The 24,554-nt window shown below is 41.3% G+C and overlaps 1 protein-coding gene and 1 pseudogene across 2 annotated transcripts; one reads left to right on the forward strand and one right to left on the reverse strand.

Moving 5' to 3' along the window:
- The first annotated feature begins 1,825 nt into the window (after positions 1-1,825).
- On the forward strand, positions 1,826-6,654 carry LOC147892530 (uncharacterized; annotated as a pseudogene).
- A 10,044-nt stretch (positions 6,655-16,698) lies between these two features.
- On the reverse strand, positions 16,699-24,039 carry LOC147892531 (serine/threonine-protein kinase AFC3-like). Of its 2 annotated transcripts, none has more exons than XM_087387293.1 (12): positions 23,779-24,039; positions 23,356-23,536; positions 23,091-23,117; positions 22,538-22,691; positions 22,390-22,441; positions 22,143-22,257; positions 21,798-21,889; positions 21,250-21,397; positions 20,983-21,047; positions 20,785-20,876; positions 18,225-18,330; positions 16,699-17,499 (listed from the first exon to the last, which is right to left on the reverse strand). In XM_087387293.1, the coding sequence occupies exons 1-12, from the start codon at positions 23,917-23,919 to the stop codon at positions 17,356-17,358; spliced, it is 1,317 nt and encodes a 438-aa protein (XP_087243419.1). In that variant the 5' UTR covers positions 23,920-24,039; the 3' UTR covers positions 16,699-17,355. The 2 variants fall into 2 exon arrangements, with proteins under 2 accessions (XP_087243419.1, XP_087243418.1); XM_087387292.1 differs by having other exon boundaries at positions 16,704-17,499; positions 20,779-20,876.
- Positions 24,040-24,554: the final 515 nt, after the last annotated feature.

Raw genomic sequence — 24,554 nt, forward strand, 5'->3', positions numbered from 1 at the left:
TACATTTTTTGCCAGCATTTGAAGTTCCAATTGTGTTTTTTTGCTACATCTCTACAAACGTATAGCACCCACCGCCCCCAAAAAAAAACCTGAACTGTTGCTTTTTTGTGCTCTTTTTGGCTTGTACATACAAAGCCTTCTCCTCACTGAATATATTCCGTCTCTTTGATAAACAAGTATTGTGCATGCTCTGCGTTGTAGTCAGGGGCCTAATTTTCCAACGGTAGCATCCTCTCAAGCATGGATAAACATTCTACTTAGGAGGAAAAGGCTCTCTATGATGTTGTTAAACCTCCATGGATTCACACAGCAGAAGCCAAAAAGAAATAAAGAACACTAGTGGAATACTCATTTGCCTTAATGCCAAAAGTAGGTCAAACACAAGAAAATAGGGACACAGACTCAACTTGCAAAGTGGAAGCTGGTGGGCTTGAACATAGAGTTCATGGAAAAGTACCCTGCAAGTACTAACATCTTGACTAGCCTATTGCCATTCTACCCAATGTACGAGTACGAGGCTCTCTTGTACATCTTCGAGCACCATTGCTCACTTGGTCACCCCAAGGAAATAGCAGGCCCTTCACACCTTAGCTTCAATCCCACCATAGACCAAAGCATCAACAATTGTAGGACAGAAATTGTGAAAGCACTACAAGACCACATCTACAACCTCTACCACCATCCATGACTACTTGCGGGCATTCCATCAAACTTTTGGAGACTATTTCACTGTGCTGGCATCCAACGATGCACAACTCAATCAACATATGTTGGTTGGTGTAATAGGAGCCACGTCCATGCACACACTACTCTTAGATCGAACTACACTTCCAGCAACAATAACACCACTATCCTCGACCAGGGAGAAATGTGCACACAACATTTGGGTTGCAAAAGATGAGGCAAAGCTGGCAAAGATAGTGGCAAACAACTCCCAAAAGCCAGCAAAAGCAATCGCATTAAATTTCCAAACACATCAAGCTTCCACACAGTACAGCACAAAAACGATTTGCAGCAAATTATACAAGATGTGGTCAACTACAAATCATTTGCCAAACTTGGCGGTGCAAAAAATCAAAAACGTCCACAAAGAAGCAAGCCAACAAACCACCAGCATGCCAACAGTGCCGATGTTCCCATGAAAAACGCAATAGGAAAGAAGACCAACTAGCAATGGGTGGCAACATCACCAAAGCACAACAACTTTATTACCATAAAATATCGGATACACCAAGCTTTCCATGTTGTTGTTGTGGATGCTTGACATTAAAATAGAAGCTGAGACCCCAGCTACTCCTAGTGACACGAAGTTCATGGGTTCCCATGGCTTGTGGCCACAATGCACAACATCTTCTACCCAATCCCTTTGCTCGCTCTGTCGTAGGCAAATCAAGAAAAGCATGATCCCCACTTTCTCAAGTGCGAGGATGGCATTCTCCAAAAAGATAAATTACACATCCAATTTGAACAAAGCCGAGGAGCGCTTGGTCTCCGTTAGAATACCAATTGCACAAATTCAAGAACTGACTTACGAAGGCTAGCTGGACCTCCACGATAGCGTAGTGCATGTTTTCATTGACGCTGAGAGAGCTCAAAAGGTGCTTCCCCGATTCATTGATGATAGCGCATCCATGGTGTTTGCGATCAAACAGTGATTGCAATACAATCACAACTACAATAGAGGCTTGGTCCACCCTACCAAGACAATGCATGCATTGGAGGAGTTGTTACAAAGCCCCTTGTGCATGGAGACAATTAATGACCTTTGGCTAGAACATATGCGAAACATCCAAGAAACAATGACACTAACGATAGGAAGCCCACGATGGGGCAGGAGGATAAGGATGAGGCTGACATTGAAACGGACATATTTGTGCATGGAATATACACATCGCAAAAAGTAGTAGACTTTCATGACAAAACTATTGTCATAGCCCCATCAGAGGGTTGCAAACCTCTGAGCCTTTTCTTTGATAATTCACTGTGAAGAGCTTGTGTTCCCCACACTATTCTATGGGCAAAGGCGCTTTATGATAGCACTGCAACAATGACTTTCCAAGACATTACAAAGTGGGAGCTCAAACATATGGACCAACAGTCTGCATTTTGCATTTTCAAAACCATGAAAATCCTCATTCGACAAATCTTGTCCGCTTCTTCATGAGAGAGTTTCAGAACAGAGGCAATCAGCACAATCATGGGTTGCTATGGATCAAAAATGCCCCAATTTTAGGGCAAACCAACACATAATCTCTGGATTTCCAAATATTCCTTGCCAAAACAAGAATGCAAGAAGAGGAATACATACTAGTGCTATGCTCCAGCATTCAACAACCTACAATCTTCTTGAGAAGACAACTGAGGGACATATACACCAACAATTTCAACGAGTAGATGACAAAACTATGGGGGGCAAACACCGACATCCAGTTTGTTCTAAACCCTCATGGTGCAGCCTTGTACTATACTTTGTACATGACTAAAATCGACAAGGACACACATGACACAGTAAAAGCAGCAATCACAAAAAGTATCCACAACAAGAGTCTAGCCAACGAAAGAATTTGCAACGTCAGTAACGCAATACTGAACACTCAACACATAAGTGCACAACAGGAAAAATACCTTTGCTTGTCCCTACCTCTTTCGGCCATCATGAGGGAGTTTTTGTACATAAACACAAGCAGTCCAAATGACCGTACATTACTCCTAAAAAAGAGGGCCATCCTTGAAAAGCCGGACCCATCAAGCATAGACCTTTTTTCCCCAATATAATCTCAAACTACACGTGACGGGGGCCAAGCCTAAGTGGCACATGCTTGGCATCTTTTGCAAGCAAATTCACAATTAAACAAGGGGTCCCAAGGGCTATAAAGTGCCCAAGAATAATACGCTACAATAACTACAACAAACTAGAAGACCACTATGGGGAGCAATGCTTGTTGTATTTGCCTTTCTCCACTATTGAGCATTCCCTAGATGGAAAATTCAAAACCTGGCACAACATGTACACAACAAACATTGTGGCAATCACTTCCAACAATGAGGCAAAGTTCAACAAAATCAACTCCTGCATAGAAGCTCCATCATGTGACAAATCGAGCATAAAAACCTCAACGAGCCAGTCAAGTAGTACGAGAAAAAACATCGCAAAATTTGATATTCGGATTGAAATGCAAGAAGACACTAACAAGAAACAAGGACTCTCCAATACACAATGCCCTCATCATGTCGTCATGCCAAACAAATTGTAGATGGTACACCAAACAAACCCCGAACAACGAGCCATACTAGATGAAAACCTCCTTCAAAAAAAGGGTGAGGCCCCAGGACAAAATCAAGCTATTTCTATCAAGCAACATAGGCTCATGAAAAGCGTTTACTTTGATGGTCATTGTCTAGGCTCTGCGCCAAAATCTACAACCACAAACAAATAGCAGACCCCAAGTTATGCAGGGCCCTCCTTCTAGCTTACACAGGAAAAGCCGCAAGAGGCATTGGCAGAAACACAATCCATGTAGCCTTACATCTACCTTTGAACAAGTGTGTACATGAGTCTGGGCATGGACAAGCTACAAGCCCTTTCCTTTCTAAACAAAAACGTGAATCTTGTGGTGGTTAATGAAATCTCACTGGTAGGCCTAAACACATTTATAGCAGCCGACATGCGCATGTGTGAGTTGAAGCATAACCACGATGAGCCATTTGGTGGAGTCGACATATTATTCTCCAGTGATCTCTGCCAGGCAAGCCCAGTGAACGATGCTTGGATATTCTCGCAACAATCAAAAGGGACATCAGCGATGGGCTCTTGCTGGGCAACACAAATCCACTTCTACGAACTACACCACCCCATGTGACAAAAACAGGGACCATTCTTCGATTTGCTAAACAAGATCCGCATTGGCAAATAGACAGACGAGGACATTGAAATATTGAACGACGCTTATGCAAGACCAGCCCTTGAGAAACACAAAGTCCCGCACCTATTCTACACAAAGGTAGCCAAAGACAACTACATTTTCCAAACACTATAAACAAAACTCGAAATCCTCAATGCCATTGATCATAAACACAAAACGTGTAGCAAAAAATAAACATCCCCACAGACCCAAACACAACAGCATAACTACACATGCTAAAACTCAAGAAAGGGATGATTGTCAAAATATGTTTTGAAAATCTGGACATTAGTGACGGCATAGTCAATGGAGTGGAGGGAACATACAGAGGGTCACACAACGACAACCACAACACAACATTATGGGTTGAATTTCTAGACACAAAAATGGGAGAAAGAACACGTGCACAAAACAAGAACAAATATAATGAGCAAACGTTGCCTCAATGGACACCAATAGTAAAAATAACAAGGGAGTTCCAAATAGGGAACAACCATCTTAACAATGGGACTAGGACACAGTTCTCGATCCAGCCAGTGGTGGCAATAAGAACAATCCACCCAGTGTAGGACCTCACAATGGACTCCCTCGCATTTGACCCCACAAACATCAGAGCACATGGCAACATTAGCAATGTAAGCTTGTTAGGATTTTGCCACATCCCAACGACCCAAGGATCAGGCCTAGCCACATACTTCAAGAATGACATTGGCATCACACATTCCACAAACATTTACAAGGACGAGGGTGGTCGCCTCTTCACATTGCTAGAAATGCCCACAAACGAACAGGTAGCCATTATAAACATCTACAAACCACCAAGAGGGAAGATAAGCACGCTCATACACATCCTACAAGAACTACAAACCAATGTTCAAACAAACAAAAAAACATACATTGTAGGAGACTTCAACATTGACTACGCAACACACAATGCACAAAAGCACAACCTTCTCCAATACATGAAGGCCAACAACATGGAACAACTCATTACAACACCCACGACAATATATGGAAGTACTATTGACCACATATGGGAAAACTCACCAACAACAAACACATCACATGGAACATATTTTGTGTAGTGTTTGAACCACTCTCTCATCTTCTCATCCTTATCTTGAGTGTTAAAAAAACAAGCAAGGCTCTAATCTGACCAGAAATTGAGGCTACCAAATATTATTTTTTTAAACGCAGGCCAATTGATCTATGTTCACCTTATTTTATTCCGTCACTCTACCAAAATTTAGAGACTCGTACAACGCATTGTCATGGACTTTCATGGCATTGGGCGACCCAAAGTGAATCACACCCATCTGATAGCGATCCTTTTTTTCATCCCTTGTCCTCATGGGATCCATCCCTACGCCTCCGCATTTTCCATCTATGCTATTGCCAATGAACAGGTCGATTGGAAGAAGATTCCTCTCACTCACTTTGGTGGGCAGATCTTCTAGGTTGATGTTTTTCCTCTGCCTATTACTTATGTTGTGTACATCATTGATTTGTCTATGGCTTTTCTAATTCCATCACTCTACCCAATTTAGAGTCTAGTAGAATGCATTTTCATGGATTTTCATGGCACTGGGCGACCCAAAGTGAATCACACCCATGCAATTTTTGATCCTCAAGCAATGCGTTTTGGCAGCCTATGAGAGGGTTTTTGCTTCGAGAACTGCCAAGAAAGTTTGAAACTAGATCAGAGGAATAAAGGACATGTAGGGGTATCGTTAGGTTGATTTGATGGAGCAATCTCTAGGATCACAACCGTGATTCGTACCAAACTTGACTAGCCTTCCTGAACGATGGGTTGGAGCCTCCACAAACGATCATCGGTGATTTCTACTCGTCTTTCTATTTTGGTCCTGACATAAAGAACAAACTTTCTTGGAGGTTTACTTTATAGAGACTATCTATGCGGCTCCTGCCATACAACTTGTAGATCTGTATTTAAACTCTAACTCTCAAAAATTGAGAGTATATATTATTACGTTTTACAAAATGTTCTCTCAAATGCAGAGGTGAAACTGCACTCTATGTACATGCTTTTGCAAGGTCATCTTGCTACAGCCATCGCCATGAAGGAGATGCTCAAAGATGATAGTCGATTCCCAAGTCTGTTTCTACCTCTCCTACACCAACTAGGGTACATTCAAAGTTGTGGAAGCATGGTCTTTATAAATGACCCGGGACATAAACTTCATTAAGCATCAAGGCCTTGATAGGTTTACACAATTGAGTGGTCAAATAGACCTCACCCTTGATGCAATGGAAGTATAAAACTATCAGCACAGACAAAGGACTAATAGGGATGAGGATAGGCAGCCATGGTTCCATGTGATGGCAGAAGCTCAAGGCCACGTATAAGATAGAAGGTCTTTGGGCCTTTTTGTGGGTGAGGACCCAAGGAACAAGAAGAGAAAGAGGATTTAGTTTCCCTTCCAATGCAAACCCTGTCTCCTAGAGAAGAAAGATCCTAGTGGACGTAAAACAACAAAATTGGAGGAGCCATGTTGCTTCTACCTTATCCCCCAACCTTGGAGCAATGGGATAGTATAATCAGCATTGTGAAACGTGCTATCATTTTCACAGGAACTGCAACAACAATGTGGCAAGTGGATCCCACAATTAGAGTTGTAGATATTGGAGTCAAGAGAATGCTTCTCTCTTTCGGGATGCTCTTCCTGGTGTAAAAAAGGCCAAAGGTAAGATTCTGAATAATCCTATTCTAAATATACAGATTATCATGTGAGGTGCTTAATAGAGAGCACATTTAAATATCATATGTCTAATGCAAGAACTTTGTGTAGTAATCTGTGTATATTGTATAGAGAAAATAAGCTCTAATGCTTGATGGTAGCAATAGATGAATTTATTTGTTCTATGGAGAGTGATGGCAAGGTTGTGACTAAAGGGTGGCAAGGTTGTGATTAAAGGTAGAACTACTATAGGTGAGCAACGAGTTTACAAGGATTCACACGCACTTAGTCTCTATGCCTCCAGGACCTTTTACCATATCTTTCGAGCTGCCTGGCCATGTAGAGCCTTGTCAATCTGTGGCACTTTTGACTCCAATGTTATTTTTGAAGCAATTGTAATGAACCCAAGGAAGAACAAATCCCTTGGTCGTCTTACAATTTTTTGAGAGTAAGCTTACACAAATGTTGGTTATGTGCTAGATGCTAAGTGTTATGTGCCAAGTGCTATGTGCCAAATTCAACTTGCTATGTGCTATATGAAAATTGCTATGTGCCAAATGCAAATCGATATGAACCCAAGGAAGGGCACATTCCTTGGTCTTATAATTTTTGGAGAGGAAGTGTGCCAACTCTTCCCCCACACAAATGTGTCGTTATGTGCTAAATGCAATGTTTTGTAAGCCAAATGCAAAATCATGTGTGCTGAATTCAAATTGCTATATGCAAAATCTAAATTGCTTTGTGCTAAATGCAAAGTTGTACGAATCCAACGCAGAGCAAATAATTTGGTCTTAAAATTTTACATTGGTTATGTGCTAAATCCAAAGTGTTATATGACAAATGCAAAGTGTTATGTTCTAAATTGAAAGTGCTATGTGATATATGCAAATGATATGTGCTAAACACAAATTGATATAAGCCCAAGGAAGGGCACATTCCTTGGTCCTATAATTTTTGGAGAGCAAGTGTGTCAACTCTCCCCCCACACAAATGTGTGATTCTGTGCTAAATGCAATGCTAAATGCAATGTGGTATAAACAAGCGAGTACAAGTAATTTGTGAACACTGCCTTTACTATAGGAGGGAGGGAGGGAGGGGGAGGGAGGGAGGCAGAGAAGGAGTACCTTTACTACTCGAGAGGGAGGGGGGAGGGGGGAGGGGGAGGGAAAGGGAAAGGGAAGGGGGGGGAAGAGAGAGAGAGAGAGAGAGAGAGAGAGCGAGAGCACAAAAATAGAAGAATCCATGTGGCAAAAGGTTGTCTAGGACACTTTTTTATGAAAGTAAGTACAGATTTCTCAATGTCCATCAAGACTAGGGAAGCAACTAGTCAATGTCACCATTGATGGCTCTCTCAAGAGGTAAGTATTGAGAGCTTAAAATTGACATCTTTTGATTGCACGCCTACAATTATGATCCCCGTTGCATCATAAGAATGGCAATTGATTGTTACAAGGGGTGTATATGACTAAACTTGGTCAAGTGAGCCTTATGACATTAACCATGGCCTGCTCATCATTGGCTATGGCACAGAGGATGGTGTGATTAATGCTAAATTATACGCTCAATATGTCTTCTTACCCAACTTACCTAAGTGTAAAGACCTTTGACAATTTTCTTTCTTGTTTTGTAGTGACAGTTCTAAATTGTGTTGTGTTGTTCATAATGGCAGAGCTCTTATGCTCATCAATTAATATTCTTTAAATGCATCTATGCTTGCTAGTCTTTCCTTCAATTAAATTCGTTGTGTATACCCTTGCTTTAAAATTTTATCGGTGCTAGCTCTGCTAGAGATTGCAACTACTAGCAGTGACTCTTCAAACATCCTGTGATTGAAAAGTCCCTCTTTGTTCTTGCAACTGCCTTCTTTTCATATATATGTTTATATTTGGACCCTTGCTTTGAAATTCTGTGAGTACTTGCTTTGTGCAAACCAGGCTACCAACAATGCCCTCATCTGTGAAATTGTGAACATGCGCTCAAAAAATCACTTGATGTTGTTTGTTGTATAGATCATTATAGAGGCTTTTCTTTTTCTATATTTATTCTTAATATGATAAACTTTGATTTGTATTTAGGCAACATCACAATGCCATGAAACAAAATGTTAGTTTGATGTTAGATCTACATTTAATCACTTCTATCTTTACATAGTTTTATATTGAGATCTACATTTAATTAATTATACAGTTAGATCCCTTCTCTCTTTCTAGGAAACAATGTGTATTTTTTATTGACCATGTCTTCAAGATGATAATGTTGTGCTATGAGTTCAATTTTTGATTGCAAATCGAAAATTAAACCCATAGCACCAATGTCCTAAGAGAGTTCTTCATGGAGATTCTCACCACTTTGTACCTTGGAGTATTTTCACAAGAATTTACTCATATGGTGTATTGATTGAAGATGTTTTTTTAAATTATAATGTGATATGGGTTTACTTTTTTAGTTCTTTCTTTTTGTTTTTTTGACAAAAGGCACACTCATGAAGTAATTGGTGTCAATTGTATACCTTGGAGTATAATGTGATATGGGTTTACTTTTTTAGTTCTTTCTTTTTGTTTTTTTGACAAAAGGCACAATAATGGAGTAATTGGTGTCAACTATATACCTTGAGTATTTCCACAAGGATTTGCTTATATCATATCTTGATTGACCATGCATTGAATGTTATAATGTGCTATGGTTATACTTATTTCTTTTTGTTTTTTTATACAAGGTTCCAACTTTGTACGCTCATTTTATATATTTATTAACCATGTGTTGAAGCATTCACCGTTTTCTCCTTTGACTTTCAAGATGATAATGTTGTGCTATGGGATTTTTTTTTTGGTTGGTTGGTTTGACCATGTGCTGAATATTATAATGAATTATGGGTTTACTTTTTTCCTTTTTTCGTTCTAGATTTTGATAGAGGGTGCGAACTTTGTACCTTGGAGTATTTCCACAATTTGCCCATATGGTATATTTACTGACCATGTGTTGAAGATTATAATCTTGTGTGATGGGTTTACTTGTTTTGTTCTTTGTTTTTTCTCTTAACACAAGGAACCTGATGGAACAGCATGAAGGATTCAACAAATGGAACAAAACAGATATTTATTCAAAAGAGGAGAGGTCCTTATAAGGGCAACTGATACAATGCATGTGCCCCAAAGGAGAGCATTTCCAGATCCACAAATCACTCTACTAATTTCTCAATTAGCCACAAATCACTCTACTAATTTCTCAATTAGCCCCATGAATCTCTCAATCACACCTAATAGAACCTTCTACCACCAAACCTGGTCACACTAATCTACACACAACACTTGTACCCCTTGGTACATCCCATTACATCAATTTGTCCTTCATACCCCCCCACAAATTGATGACCTCACCCCAGCAATAGTACATGGGAAGCTTCATGGTTTGTTCACACTTAGTAACAACACTCATGACCCCATCATGTGACTCACTCTAGTTATGGATCTTGGTTTACAACTGGAAGATTGGACAATGACTGTATGGAAATGCCCACGGGTCCAACAAGGTAAAACCTCAAACAAAGGACTAACAATCATTTAAGGGGGACATCCCAGGGCAAAGAACCCTTATTGACCACACACACAAACAACTTAAAAAACATATGGGTCATCACCCTTGTCAAGATTGATTCGGTGGTGAAAGCAGTGAGAGCTTTAACATCCTCTGGTTCTTCTTCTTCTTCTTTCTCTACTTCTTCCACAAGGTTTGCTGAACATTTCTTCTTTGTATAGCACTCTTTCTCAAAATGTCCAGGCTTTCCACAAAAGTTGGACTTCATCTTGCTCTTGGTCGTGGATCCCTTGAAGTTGCTTTTGACCAACTATGCCCCATGTTCTTTGTAGTCATTCCTCTATTTGATTTTCCTTTCCTCTTCCAAGAGGGATACCTCAATTTCCACCAAACTAATCTCTGGTATATTGGTGAGAGTAGTGACACTAGTGCCATATTCCTCAGTTAGGCTTTTGAGTAAGATAGCAATTACAATGTCATCATTAAGATCAAACTTGATGCTAGCTAACTGAGTTACTATGCTCTTCATGGAGTTTAAATGTAAAGAGATGGATTCTCCTCTGTCCAATTTCAGATCAAAGAATTTGATGAGCAAGCTAAACTTGGAACACTTCCCTTGTGCTCCAAAGACAAGCTCAAGATGGACTCCATGCAGCATGAGCAGTCTCACAGCCATCAATGTGGTGGATAAAAGAATCACTCAATCCAAGAGCAATTATGGCTAGTGCCTTTTCATCCTTAGGGAGCCATAAAGCTTCTCCTTCCTTAGTGGTTCTTTTCCATTAGCCACATTCCAAATCCCCTTCTTCATAAGAATAAATTTAGTTTTAGTCTGCCAAGTATGAAAAACCTCTCCCTCAAACTTATCTATCTTGGTTTTGGAGGCCATAGGGAAGATCTTACCAAAACTACGAGTGTCTAATCCATTTACAATTCAAAAAGAACCATCACCATATAGATGCAATGAAATCTAAAAAGCCAAGGTCCTTTGCATATTGATAATAGTGAGGGACTTCAGATTTGCCTTCGAGTCTAGTTACCTTCCTATTGGTGTATCTAGGAGTTTTCTTCTTCTTTATCTTCCTAACACATAGAGTGTTGCTAGAACCACAAGAAGAAGGCATGTTCAAAAACCATGAATGCAAAGCTATCAATACACCAAGTAGAATGTTTGTAGTTGAATGAGACTCCACAAGTCCAATAGCTGAACTCTAGCACCCCAGCATAGTCAGTACTAAATATTCTTGCAATCAAACTAAGAAGCCCCAAATCCTAGTTGACTTGGTCAACCCTCCAATTCACAAAACTATCAAATTGTGAATTCAGAAATAAGCAAAGATTGGAGGATGCAATTCAAGCTGTAGAAGCAAGCATTGAATGGGCTTTTGCAGTGAAATGAAAGGTCTTTTACTAGAGAGGAGGCCCTAGGAAACAATGGTGCAATGTTATGTCAGGTCGCCTGAGAGAGACTCGCCATTTCTGACTGGTTTTTCTGCCTTTTCTCCTCATCTACTAGACCATTGTTGCTCAAACTTAATCATCATGCTCCTTGTAGCATCGCCCAAGAGCGGCTAGAGCCATTTTGTGAATGGTGGTTCCTCCGAGGAGACTTATGCGAATATTCAACGGTTGGAAAGCGTGTCTGCATGAGAAAAATACGCAACCATTGTCTGATTCCTCCTAGCCAAGGATTCACCCCAACACAAGGATACTTCAGCTCAAAGACAGGGGAAATGGCTCGGAGAATGGAGAGAACAAGCTTAAGCAAAGTCTATGGGAAGAAACTGAAGAAAAGCTCCATTTGGGGAAGATGATGACATTGCACTCAAAGAGGGCTCAAGGAGGGTGGATGTGGCTCTGATACCACACGATGGAATAGCATGAAGGATTCAGCAAATGGAACAAAAGAGATGCTTATTCAAAAGAGGAGAGGCCCTTATAAGGGCAACTGATGCAATGCATGTGCCCCAAAGGAGAGCATTTCCAGATCCACAAATCACTCCACTGATTTCTCAATCAGCCCCATGCATCTCTCAATCACACGTAATAGAACCTCCTACCACCAAACCTGGTCACACTAATCTACACACAACCCTTGTACCCCTTGCTACACCCCATTACATCAATTTGTCCTTCAGTACCAACTTTCTACCTTGAAGTATTTTCGTAAGGATCTGCTCACATGGTATATTGATTAACCATGTGTTGAAGATTAATAATGTTGTGTTATAGGTTTACTTTTTTTGTTCTTTTTTTTACACGAGGTACAATTATAGATAACCAAAACTTATCACATGATCTGACTTTCTCATTTTCTTTGCCTATTGGCATGCTATCACACATACTTACTCTTGGAAATACGGAAACAATATTTTGACCTACAAAAACTTGAAAAATTAGACAAAGTACTAAAAGACAGATACTATTACAAATACTCAAAATTGTATGATCTCAATTTCTCTTTTTATTTGTCTATTGGCATGCTAGCATACATATCTTGTATTATACATACCTCATATTATACACTTGGAAATACTCATTGTCTTTGCCTACTGGCATGCTATCATACATATAAGTATTTACGCTTGGTATTGCTCAAACAATAAAAAATTATTGTAGACAATGATTGGTCAGTGTGAATACCTCCACCAATATCGAGTTAAAATTATAAGGTTTCATGGAAGAACATGAATTGATTAATAGCCTCTTGCGTCAACACCTCGTATGTCATGTCACAAATTACCAGGTAACTACTTGTTTGGCCCTTTAAAATTCTTCACACATCCTATAATTCATTACTTGCTTGCAAAATAATGAAAAACAAGTTATAGATTATTTATAAACATTTCCCTCCTTGGATTTCATGGGTGGCTTACAAGATGTACAAAGTTGAGATGAATATCACACATGCATGAGTGTTTTAGCAACACAGAATGGCGGATATCACTTTGCTATTCTATATAGAGTTCATCATTTTTTTAAAGGCCCATTTATATATGGTCATTGCTAAACATATGTTGAATACTAGAAATAATTCAACTCAACTCCATTGCAAATCATATATGATGACAATCCTACACATGTTTCCCACTTTGAACCTATCATTCAAGTAGGAGCAATAATTGAAAATAAATTCAACATAAATCCTTGAATGTTTGTCTTTTCCTCTAGGACAAAAAGTAATACAAGACAATCTTGATTACATTTATACATTTATTCTATCAACAAATATAAAAACATTTCATGTATGTCACAATGAACTAGGAGGCCATGCGCTCGAGGATTCATGCTCCCTTGTTGAGATTGAGGGCCTTTTGAGTAGTTAGGCAAAAGCTTGCTCTAAAAGATTCAGCCACTACATAAGTCACATACACTAAGGGTGTTTAGAGACTAGCGCACCATTTGTACACCCCATTGGATCATGGACAAGCAAGATTGCCTGCCCATGGCCACCATGGGTGGGCATGGGCAGCTGTATAAAACATCCTTAGGAAGTAAGTGTCGTGAAGCGCTTCGTACATAGAAACATCCACTAAGGTTATTTACAGAGTGAGAGGCGAGTTTTTAAAGCGGGCATCTCATTACAGACACAACACCCATGACCAAACCTTGTAGTTTCGTGGGAAACCTTGGGCAGTGCCAATCACATGTGTGCTCAGGGTTACAAAATTATTGTTGGGTGGTGTGTAAAGGGGGTGCCCATGGGTGGGCACTCAATTTTTCAACCACGATGGGGAGTTGGGTGTGCCCATGCAAGATTGCCCAAGACTCTTGTGGGGCACCCACACGTTGCCTAAGGCTGTGTACAAACTTAGAGGCACCATCGCCAGGCGGTCAATTGAACTAATAGGAGGTGAGCTTTTTAACGATGAGTGAGCAAGGGCAAGCATTTCGTTACGCATACACGGCCCATGACCAAACCTTCCAATTCTACATGGACTCCACGTCCTACCCTTGGAAAACCCTTCTGTGGGCCAAGTTTAGGGTCCCGCAAATTACAAAACCATTATTGGGTAGTGTGTAAAGGGGTGCCCATGGGTGGGCACTAAACTTTTTAAACCCACAATGGGCAGTTAGTGGTGTAATGGGGTGAGCCCATTCCAGACTCCCCTGACCGCGTTGGGTGGTACTTGGGGGTCCTTTGCAACAAGTCTCGGAGGCTTCTGACATATAAGTATGCCACTTCAAAAGGATAAGCATACAACTCAAGGGCCCATGACATATTGGTAAAATATCCGATGGCTGAGAACATTGGAGGACAAATACAACGAAGAGCAACATGGTCAAGATACCCATGATACGGCAAGATCCAACCAACAAGCACTCGAGACAACATGCACTTCAAAAGGGGTTGAAAGACCACAAATCAACTCCTTTTGAGACCTAAACCAACGCATTGTCCTCCAAGAATTTGGGAGTACACTTGAATCACAACAAACAATTTACAAGCACCATTCTCGTATTCAGCTCCTCTCCCATTTCAATTAATAATCTACACTCCCCCTCGCATTCGCCAATTAACCTATTATATTGCCTAATTAACCTATTAATTATCTACACTCCTTATCACAGCCTGCTTTCTCCTCCCGCTGCCCTCCTGCTCCCGCTTTCTCCTCTCCACTCCTCCTTCCACCCCTCCTCCACTCCCTCCTCCCCACTCCTCGTCCTCCTTCCGCCCCTTCGCCGCTCCCTCCTCCAAACTCCTCCTCCCTTCTTCTCACTCCTCTGCTCCGTTCCTCCTCCTTCCCACTCCTCCCTTCCCCTGCTCCCCTCCTTCCTCCTTGTATTGAGAAGACTTCACAGCCCCCTGCCTGTACTCTACCCCGCCCCCCCCTCCTCTTATAAGAACAGACTCAGAAGTTTCTCAAATTCAGTGGTTTCTTCAAGAAGCCACCGACAATCGCACTTAATCCCCCCCCCCAAACAGACATATGCCTTAACATTAATCAATCTGACCTTCAATCACGTTAATCAACATCTGCGCCTTCCTCTGTGTTAATCGACATCTACACCCCTCCCCCCCCCCCCCTTCCTGTCGAAAGAAATGAATTAATACCCCCAAGGATACCTATTGGAGGTACCTATTCATTCAAGGGAAAAGCAAAAAGTAGGATGACTAGAACAGAGAACCAAGACAGCCAAGAGACACATGGAACACTCAAACAAAACAGTGTTGCGTTGACGTAAGACATACTTCAAACAAGTACGTGTGCAATTAATGCTTTGGAATCTAAGGAGCATCTTAATGTGTCTTTCGTGACAGCACAAAATTCCTCAGTTTTGTATCATAGACAATGTGGGGATGTAGTCACTCTCTTCTCCACCATGAATGAACTACCACCACCAACACGTAACTATGTACAAACACTGAAGATGAAGAAGATTGGATGGAACTCAAACAAAGCAGCATGAAAGAAAATTTCCACTATTGGTACTCCATCAAAAAGCTCAGTTCTCAGGGATGGTGTCGAATGTGTCTTTCGTGACAGCACAAAATTCCTCAGTTTTGTATCATAGACAATGTGGGGATGTAATCACTCTTCTCCACCATGAATGAACTAACACCACCAACACGTAATTATGTAAAAACACTGAAGAAGATTGGATGGAACTCAAGAACAAAGCAGCATGAAAGAAAATTTCCACTATTGGTACTCCAACAAAAAGCTCAGTTCTTAGGGATGGTGTTGAATGCCAAGCAGGACATCAATTTACCATTGCAATGTCCATTAAAACATGGTTACGTCAAGCTCAGAGTCTCAGATATACAAACTCTCGACCCATTCCTCTACAACCATTGTCTCCATGAAATACCACTTTTGAGAAAACTACAAATGCATGCATCAAGCCGCAACCAAAATGGAGTGCTTTCACGCAGACAATGCCACTCCACACCCCATGACTTTTGCAGACATAGCTCAGGACTCTTATGATCCTTGTCGCTTCCACCAGCTAGAACAACACTTTGGAGCCTCGAACTAAAAGATTCTCAGATATACAAACTCTCAACCCATTCCTCTACCACCATTATCTCGATGAAATACCACTTTTGAGAAAACTACAAATGCATGCACCGAGCCGCAACCAAAATGGAGTGCTTGCACACACAGTGCAAGACAATGCCACTCCACACCCCAGGATCCTTTCTCACGTTTGCAAACATAGAAACGGACTTCTATGACCCATGATGCTTCCAGATATCATAAACTACTGTCTTAGGGTATGATCACAACTCCACGAACAAAGAGCATTAAAAGCAACCACAAGAGATGTAGGTCATGATGCTTCCAGATATCATAAACTACTGTCTTAGGGTATGATCACAACTCCACGAACAAAGAGCATTAAAAGCAACCACGAGATGTAGGTCTAGTAAGATTTAATGATAAAATAAAACAAAGGCTATCAATATGCTGGGTCTGATCTCTTTAAATCACCGATTCATTTTGTGAAATGGGATAAGTTTACATATCTGCTCTCTGCAACACTTTAAGGACATGAGAGATATTAGCATGTATTGCTCAGACTATACAAATTCCACCTATTACTACTGGACATGATACAAACAGCCAAGCCAACTTGGCATGCTCCAGATATGAAGAGCTTGAAGCACAATGCAGGGCAACCTTCCTCTTCATTAAAAAACTGTAATTTACTCTGTTCTTTGTCGGTTGCAAAAGCTAAGATCTTGACAAATAGTACATGAGATAATAGCATAAATTATTAGCTTCATCATCTTACAATTATTTATGAAACCTGCATACATTGTCCAACCATGTGAACACCCCTCGCCCAGCATGAGCTCTTCTATCCTCCTGACAGAGAATCCGCATATAAGCTTCAAAGAAACTCTTTTTACTTGGGCCGGTTCGGATGTGCCGGAACTTGATAAAATGAAGGCAGAATGGGTTCTTTACAAAGCTTTCACGCTGTCTCTCAAGGTGCTTATACCTTCCTGACCCATCAGGCTAACCCAAAAGTCTTAATGTACAACACTGCTAAGCTCTAACCCAGCAGTCATGGTACAAGAAAGGTAAATCTACGTGTCAGATGAGAGCTCTCACTTCCTGTCTTAAACACTCCTCACATCGACCTCAATCAACTGTGCTCGATGCAGTAACACAACAATTTGAAACTTGAATGCAGCATCTCCTTGAAGAAACTCGAAGAGAGGATGCTCCAGAGCCTGCTTTTGCAGTTCTGAGAAGTCATTTATAGTATCATCTAGTTGAAGAACCTCTAAAGAAAGGATGTTCCAGAGCCTGCTTGGCAGTTGGTCTCTCTGAGAAGTCATATTTGAGTAAACCTTGCAACAAATCTATGAGAAGCCCTGCTGAATGATCCACATGCTGCATAACAAGATTCTGCACAAAGTACCGGAAGAGTAGCATGTTGAGAAACAGAACAAATAGAAAGGGAAAAACTCTAGAAAGAAAACACAAAAACTCAATACTCTAAAGTCGTCCAAACCAAAACATCGGTCTTGCTCAGAAACAAATTGCCTGCCTCTCTCAAGCAAACACAAAAACTCAATACTCTAGAGTCGTCCAAACCAAAATATCGGTCTTGCTCAAAAACAAATTGCCTGCCAATACATCTCTCTGAAGAGAAGAAATCCATTTCAAATCCCATTGCTCTCGTAAGTCAGATACTAACCCTAACACTCTTGAACTCTTTTGTAATACTAATACCATGGGACAATCTGCTAGAAAGAATCTAACAAATGTAATCCAGTTACACCGCCTACATACAAGATAGAGATTCCCAAAAAAGATCTGATTTATATTTTGCCTTTCTAGGCATTTAGGAAATCACAGCATCTATCTCCACCGCCCTAGGCAAACTCCATCAAGCTCAGGCATTAAGATAAAAGACAAAGAGAATCTTCAGGCTAGGCAGACTCGTTGCATATGCCAAGGGTCGTAACAGGAGCCTTTTCACACCCCTTAGCACGCCAGTCCCTCCACGCCACTCCCTCCCTCCCTCTCCCCCTCACACCCCCTCTGTTGACATTCAGTAAAGCAGTTACAGAGGCGGATCAATTATGGGTACACGCATACACATGCACAAGCCTGTGAGAGAAGAGTACTCTTAGCCGTGGTAATCTGCGAACAGCTCGAATGCTTTCCCTTGAGGTGTTCCCTTGCGGCCAATTCAATTCACCGCCATGCCTGAAATATTTCTCTGCTCTCCGACTGGACAATCCAAAATGTGAACGATAATTCAGTAAAACATATCAAAATACTGTAATCAGCTGACCTTTTTTATCACTAGCACGTTATCTCTCAAACCAGATTACATGTAAAACAATATTCCACAATTGACCAAAATCAGGAATGGATATCCAGTAAAAATCGCCCAAGTAGTCTGCTGTTTACAGATGAGCTTCCTAAGAAAATCACTCAAATAGAACAAATTTTACAGCCACTATCTTGTATCGATAGGAAATGTCTCAACTCAAGAACACGCCTTTCAGTTACTGCATGATTAACAGCCTAACCCATGCACCCAATGGACAAGCATACACAAAGGCAAGGTAGCTTAAGTATGCACCTAGCCTCTGATGAAAAAGAACATAAATCAGGAGAGGAGCTCTAAATCTATCCACACAGGGTCAAGCAAGAAGAGGACCAAGACTGACTCCTCACCTGGGCCTATAGAGCACAGTGTCTTAATCAGCCAAGCCAATTAAAAAGCTAGCAATTATACCTCACTTAGCGTCAACCTTCACATCCCACTAATTCACTCAATCATATTTTGCCAACGTTTGGGCCACCTATTTGGAGATAAACATGACAAGTAACAAAACAGCATCCTGCAAACTTACCTTGGAGGGGACAGTAGCTTGGACTCCTGAGAGTTGGCATAGACCTCGTATTCACGACACAGTAGTGCTGATAGTATGTACACCAAATGACCTATGAAGACTAGTGCAGACCACCAAGGCATGGCTTTGTAAAAACAAATGAGCACAAGCCATTTAGCAGCCGAGGTGCCTTGGAGACTTACTGACTCCATTCCTACAACCCAGTAGCTCTTGACGAATATGTAGACTATCCATGCTTCCACCAGAACCAAGGGCAATCATTAGACATAGGAGGCTGAGTAAGCATTTCAGCACTCTGCCACAAGTGCAAGGAACTCCAAGGACTAATTGTATGAGCTCTTGCTCTGAATATTAGTTAAAGGTCATTCAATCTTTTTTTTAAACAGATCCCTGAAAGCTAATCCTCTCTTTTCAAAATGCTGATGTGGTTTTATATAGCTTTTCTTTTAGATGGTGTACAGCCATGCTAGTGGTAACGCATAGCATCAGCAAAAATAAGTATAAGCAGTTACATATATTACCGTGTGTAAACTATAATCAAAAGCTGAGGCCGAGTAAGCATTTCAGCATTCTGCCACAAGTGCAAGGAACTCCGAGGACTAATTTACCCCCCTCACACAACAAGAACCTCATCTGGAGATCTTGCTCTGAATATTAGTTAAAGCTCATTCAATCTCTTTTTTTAACAGATCCCTCAAAGCTAATCCTCTCTTTCCAAAAGCTAACGAAGATTTGGTTTTATATCACTTTCCTTTTAGATGGTGTACAGCCATGCTAGTGGTAACGCATAGCATCAGCCAAAATAAGCTGTAACTACCGTGTGTAAATTATAATCAATATATGTTCACTCAAACTGACATTCCAATAATGTTTTCTCAACCAGAAGTCCCTCTTTAAGATGAACAAAGTAACCCTCAGGTGCCATCCAGGCCGCATCAATGTCATATTGCATAGGCATCCCAGATTAATCAGATATTTCATAATCCATCAAGAGAAAAACATAATTAAGTAATGCCCTTGGCTTTTCCATGCTAAGAATTCGATACCATTTTGACCAAGGCGTAAATAGAATTAAGTTAAAGGCAAACGAGAGAGTTTACACATAAAAGATAAGAGATACTTCCAGTAGCCAGAATTAAGAGTAAGAAAAATGAGTCAAATTAAGATGGTAAAACAAGCGCAGCCAGACCTATATCATCCTAGACCTTAGGAGCACCCTTTTTCCTGTTGAGCAACAAAATAGCAAACATCATCCACACCCACAGGCACGCGAGACTCTTTTCTATTGAGGTCTCCCTAATAAGCTTGTCAGAATTGCAAGGCCAGACTTGGTCATATACAAGGCTGATGTCAGGACTATTCCAGTAGGGAGACAGAGGGAAGCTATATTCCAATAGCAAAATCTTTGACAAAACATATAAAACCATGAAGGGCCTGTCTATCGCAAGCTGATTGACATCAACTTACGCTCAATCCAGTAGCTAAATCATGAGGGTAATGTTGCTCCTCAGATTGACAATATCTGGGAAGAACATAACATATTACCAGAAAGACGAGAAGAATTTGGAATCTTTCCTGAGCATAGTAATCAATACTCCAAAGAAATACTTTCATCAGCATCCCCAATCTATTAAAACTCATCCCCACAAACATACGAACCAAATGCAAGGGAGGATGAACCAAATGAGTGGGAGTGTCCAAGACACGACGACCATAGCCATGAGGCCAAAGAACACGCCCAAGATTTCCAAGTGGCCCACATAATAACCACATTCATAACTGAACATTGTTTGCAATATCTATGGCATATACATACCCAGACCTTCGGATTAAGAGTGAGGGAATTGGCCCAAGCACACGTTCCATCATTGCAAGATGCTCTAGATTTTCATGTGTTTGAAAGAGAGCTTCACCCTACACCATGAACGTTCCCTGATTAATGCGACATGTCATCCTTAAAGAGTTTGATCCTATGCACTTCACAACAGGTTGCCGACATGCAAACAAATGAGATTTATACCGAGCATAGTTCAACCAAAATACAACCAACGCTCCAGATATCACAAGGATAGCTCCACCCAAGACCTGGCACAAAGATAATCATTTTGTTTACAGGAGAAACCAAGCATACACGTGCTTGGCAAAGTGATGATTTGGTGTTAACAACCAATGCATTGAAACATCATAAACCAAACTTTCTTGGTAGATAACACTTGAGCAAAGATAAAAATCAAAGCTTTATCCTTTACTTGAGAACCTGGCAAAATATTCCAGGAACATTACTGACCTAAAATCACCTCAGGTGCTCGATAGTGTCTGGTTGAGACAACTGAGCAATTATATTGGCTATCATATGTAGCACTACCAAAATCAATCAACTTTATCCTACTTGATTTAGGAACTCGTTTCATCTGTGAAGAATGCTGTGTAGCCTTCTGTTTAGCAACCAACAATCCTCAGTAACAGATCATCATTCACAATCGACTGATAGAGAACAACACAACTGAACTCTCACACAGCAGGGATTAAACACAAAAATGCCCCCAACTGTACAAAAACAGTTGGTACAAGCATCCGATCAAACAAATAATTTATTGTGATAAAAATTACCCCTTAAAAGAACAAACCTACAAAGCAGACAAACAAAGTGACAGAGACAGACGGACACACACACACAACACAGACAAAGACATGGGCACACACTAACAGACACACAAAAGAGAGCAAACGCAAAGTTGGAAACGAAAACCATCTGGTATAAGTTGAGGCTAACTCACACTCACACCCACAGTAAGACTAGAATGAACCAATGGAAACAAAAAAGAGATGTTTTACCTGGTGATCCATGACTCTAGCATAATCTGAAGATACAAGAAGTACATTCTCAGGTTTCAAATCCGTGTGAATCAGGCTGAGACAATGCATGTCTGCAAGAAAAAACACAGCAGGTTTGATCACAACCTCAAACAAACTGCACGAAAGCAGCATAATTGAAAAAATCCTCAAAAGGCTTGAAAATCTCACTAAAACAGCTGTTCCTAAACGAAAGATGACAAAACTCTCTTAAACCGCCATCAAGAATCAGAATCAAGAAGCCAGAAGACTGGCAGGAAAAATGCACGTCAATTTCACTGCCTAAGAAGGGCCACAAAAGTAAGGCCAGAGAGCTAGGCAACACACATGCCACAGATTCCAAAAGCTGCCGGCCAAACTCCCGGACAAGATCAACAGAGAATGGGCGGTAATTGTTTATCCGTAGAAAATCGAATAAGCTTGGTCCAAGCTTCTCACAAACCTGTGCAGCAATGGACGTTCATACGAAAACCAGCTTTATAACTCAAACAAAACAAACTTTGAGACCACATATTCCATCAATAAATGAGCAGCTATTATCGCTTCAAGATGGGAGTACAGACTAAATACTTACAATACAAATGTGATTTCGATAGTCAAACCAGCTCCTAATCTGGACACAGCCTCTGTAACAAATGATGATACGTTAGCAACCACCGTGACAGATTAGCCGGACAATTTATTGCATTAGAACCACTTTTGCACTGAAGGGGACCACTGACCGTGAACCAGACTTGTCACTTCTCGCAAGCACACCCAGAACATCTATTTCAATCATGGCTGCATCTCGATACTTTTGAACATTGCGAATGACTTTGATGGCCACGTACTCTTGAGCTTCACGATCCCAGCATTCCAAAACACGGCCAAACGTACCTGCACCACATGTACTGAATGAGCTCAGGCACCCCACAGCAGACTCAGATAAAGGGGTTCGATCTAAACAATTTCCTTTCCTAAACAATACTATAACACACAATACATGGACTCCATCAGATCACTAGCTAACATATTGCACCTTCAGAATTACAAACGCTAAAATATGCTCCCAGCCATGCATAAGCGTCCAGGGTTCGTGGGTTATAAAAAAATAAGTCCAACCCTACAAACCTAGAAGGGACAGCGCTCGCACAGAATCAAAGACTAGGGTAGACAACCCTGCAAAAGCGGAGCTCCTACAACCAAAACACTAGCAAAAAAATCTACTTATCCTAAGGGAAGCAGCTAAATGTACTATTGATAATATTTTAAGCATGACAAGAAGCAGAAGAGCACCTTCTCCCATTTTGCTGAGGATTTTATCTGCAACATGGACACCGCACAAACAAACAGAAATTCGGGGAATTAGAAAATAAACAAAAGCATGTGAGATAACAACTCACACATGGGCAAGAGCAAGAGATTCATGCAATAGAAATTAACCGAACCAACCCAAGAAGTTGCTTTACACGAACATCATAATTTAATACCGAAACCGACAACCACCAATTCTACAGAATCATGAGCGGCTGAGGAGACATCCAAGTTTGTATGTGATTACAGCGAGGCGTTAAGTTCTCTCCAAGCTCAAAATTGTAGTGCCCGTCCTTGTCATCTGCACGCCAGGGAGGAGATGCTCGAGTAGATCCATTCAGAAGAGCAGAAGATAGGGCAAGACCAGAGCCCGTCACTGTCTCGGAAGAACGGTGGGCACTTTGGCCAATATAAACTGCAGGCTGTGCCTACAACACAGGCAGCGATCCATTTCCGAGCATCAAATTTACCCTTCCTTCCTATGAACAGTTTGCCTCCCACCAGAAGAATGCCGATCTCTCATCCCAAAACCTAGCTCTTCCGCCTAAATAATCGCATCGGAATGGAAAATCCGTCTCCCAATGAAAGTCCAAGGCAGGCAAGGACGGAGACAGAGGGCAAAAAGAAGGAAAAGGGCAGCAGAAATCGGAAGGGAGGGGAAGAAACTTACATAGTAGAGGCGGGGAGCGGGGGGGAGAGGCAGGCGACGGATCGGGTCACCGAAGGAAGGGCCGGGGTCATCCCAAGCGAGGCGGGGGCGTTTTTTGGGGCGATTTTCGGGGGGGGCGATGGAGACGAGGTCGAGGGCCATGAGGAGGAGGAGAAGGAAAGGGGGGAGGAGAGGCTATGGCGGAGACGAAGCTCGAGAGAGGATGGCTATGGCGGAATACAGAAACGAAGTTTAGAAAGCCTTTTGTTATATGAATGATGAATGATGAAGAAGACTTGGAGTACCAAAAGCCATCTTCTTACCTTCTTTCATTTACACCTATCCTTAAACTTTTGGACCCCCCCTTCCACGCTCGCTCTCATCATTTTCACTTTTCCTCCACGTCTTAGCCTCGTGCTCAAGATGCTTTTACAGTGTTGCCTCACGAGAGTGTTGCCTCACAACCGCTAGCGCCTGCCTGAAAGTCGCACAGGAGTCACGCCATCCGTGCTATCTATCTCGTTAATCTCCAAGAACGGAGGGATTCCATACCTCCTACCTAGCAACTATCCATTGTTGGGGCACCTGAACTGCGACGGTCGGTTTTTCATGGGCAGACGCTTTACACATACATCGCCCACCCCAAGCTTTGGCTGTGGAAAAATGCGCCTTGACATAAATGCAATTGAATCGGCACAAAGCTTAGATGTGGAGGGACCCCAAAATTCTCTAGTCGACAAGGTGCCCATCGCTGGGCAGCAAAGAGAAAAAAACAAGACTTCGGTATGAAGGGCATG

This window comes from Dipteris shenzhenensis, chromosome 16 (assembly GCF_047967505.1).
Source record: "Dipteris shenzhenensis isolate YYH24624 ecotype China chromosome 16, Dip_SZ_1.0, whole genome shotgun sequence".
Taxonomy (NCBI): Eukaryota; Viridiplantae; Streptophyta; class Polypodiopsida; order Gleicheniales; family Dipteridaceae; genus Dipteris; species Dipteris shenzhenensis.

Excerpts from the sequence above, each read along its gene's own strand:
- LOC147892531 (XM_087387292.1), bottom strand. The coding sequence starts at position 23,919 with ATGGCCCTCGACCTCGTCTCCATCGCCCCCCCCGAAAATCGCCCCAAA. Across the intron at positions 22,442-22,537 it reads AGTGACAAGTCTGGTTCACG|AGGCTGTGTCCAGATTAGGA; the intron begins GTCAGTGGTCCC and ends CATTTGTTACAG. Across the intron at positions 21,398-21,797 it reads CTAGAGTCATGGATCACCAG|AAGGCTACACAGCATTCTTC; the intron begins GTAAAACATCTC and ends GTTGCTAAACAG.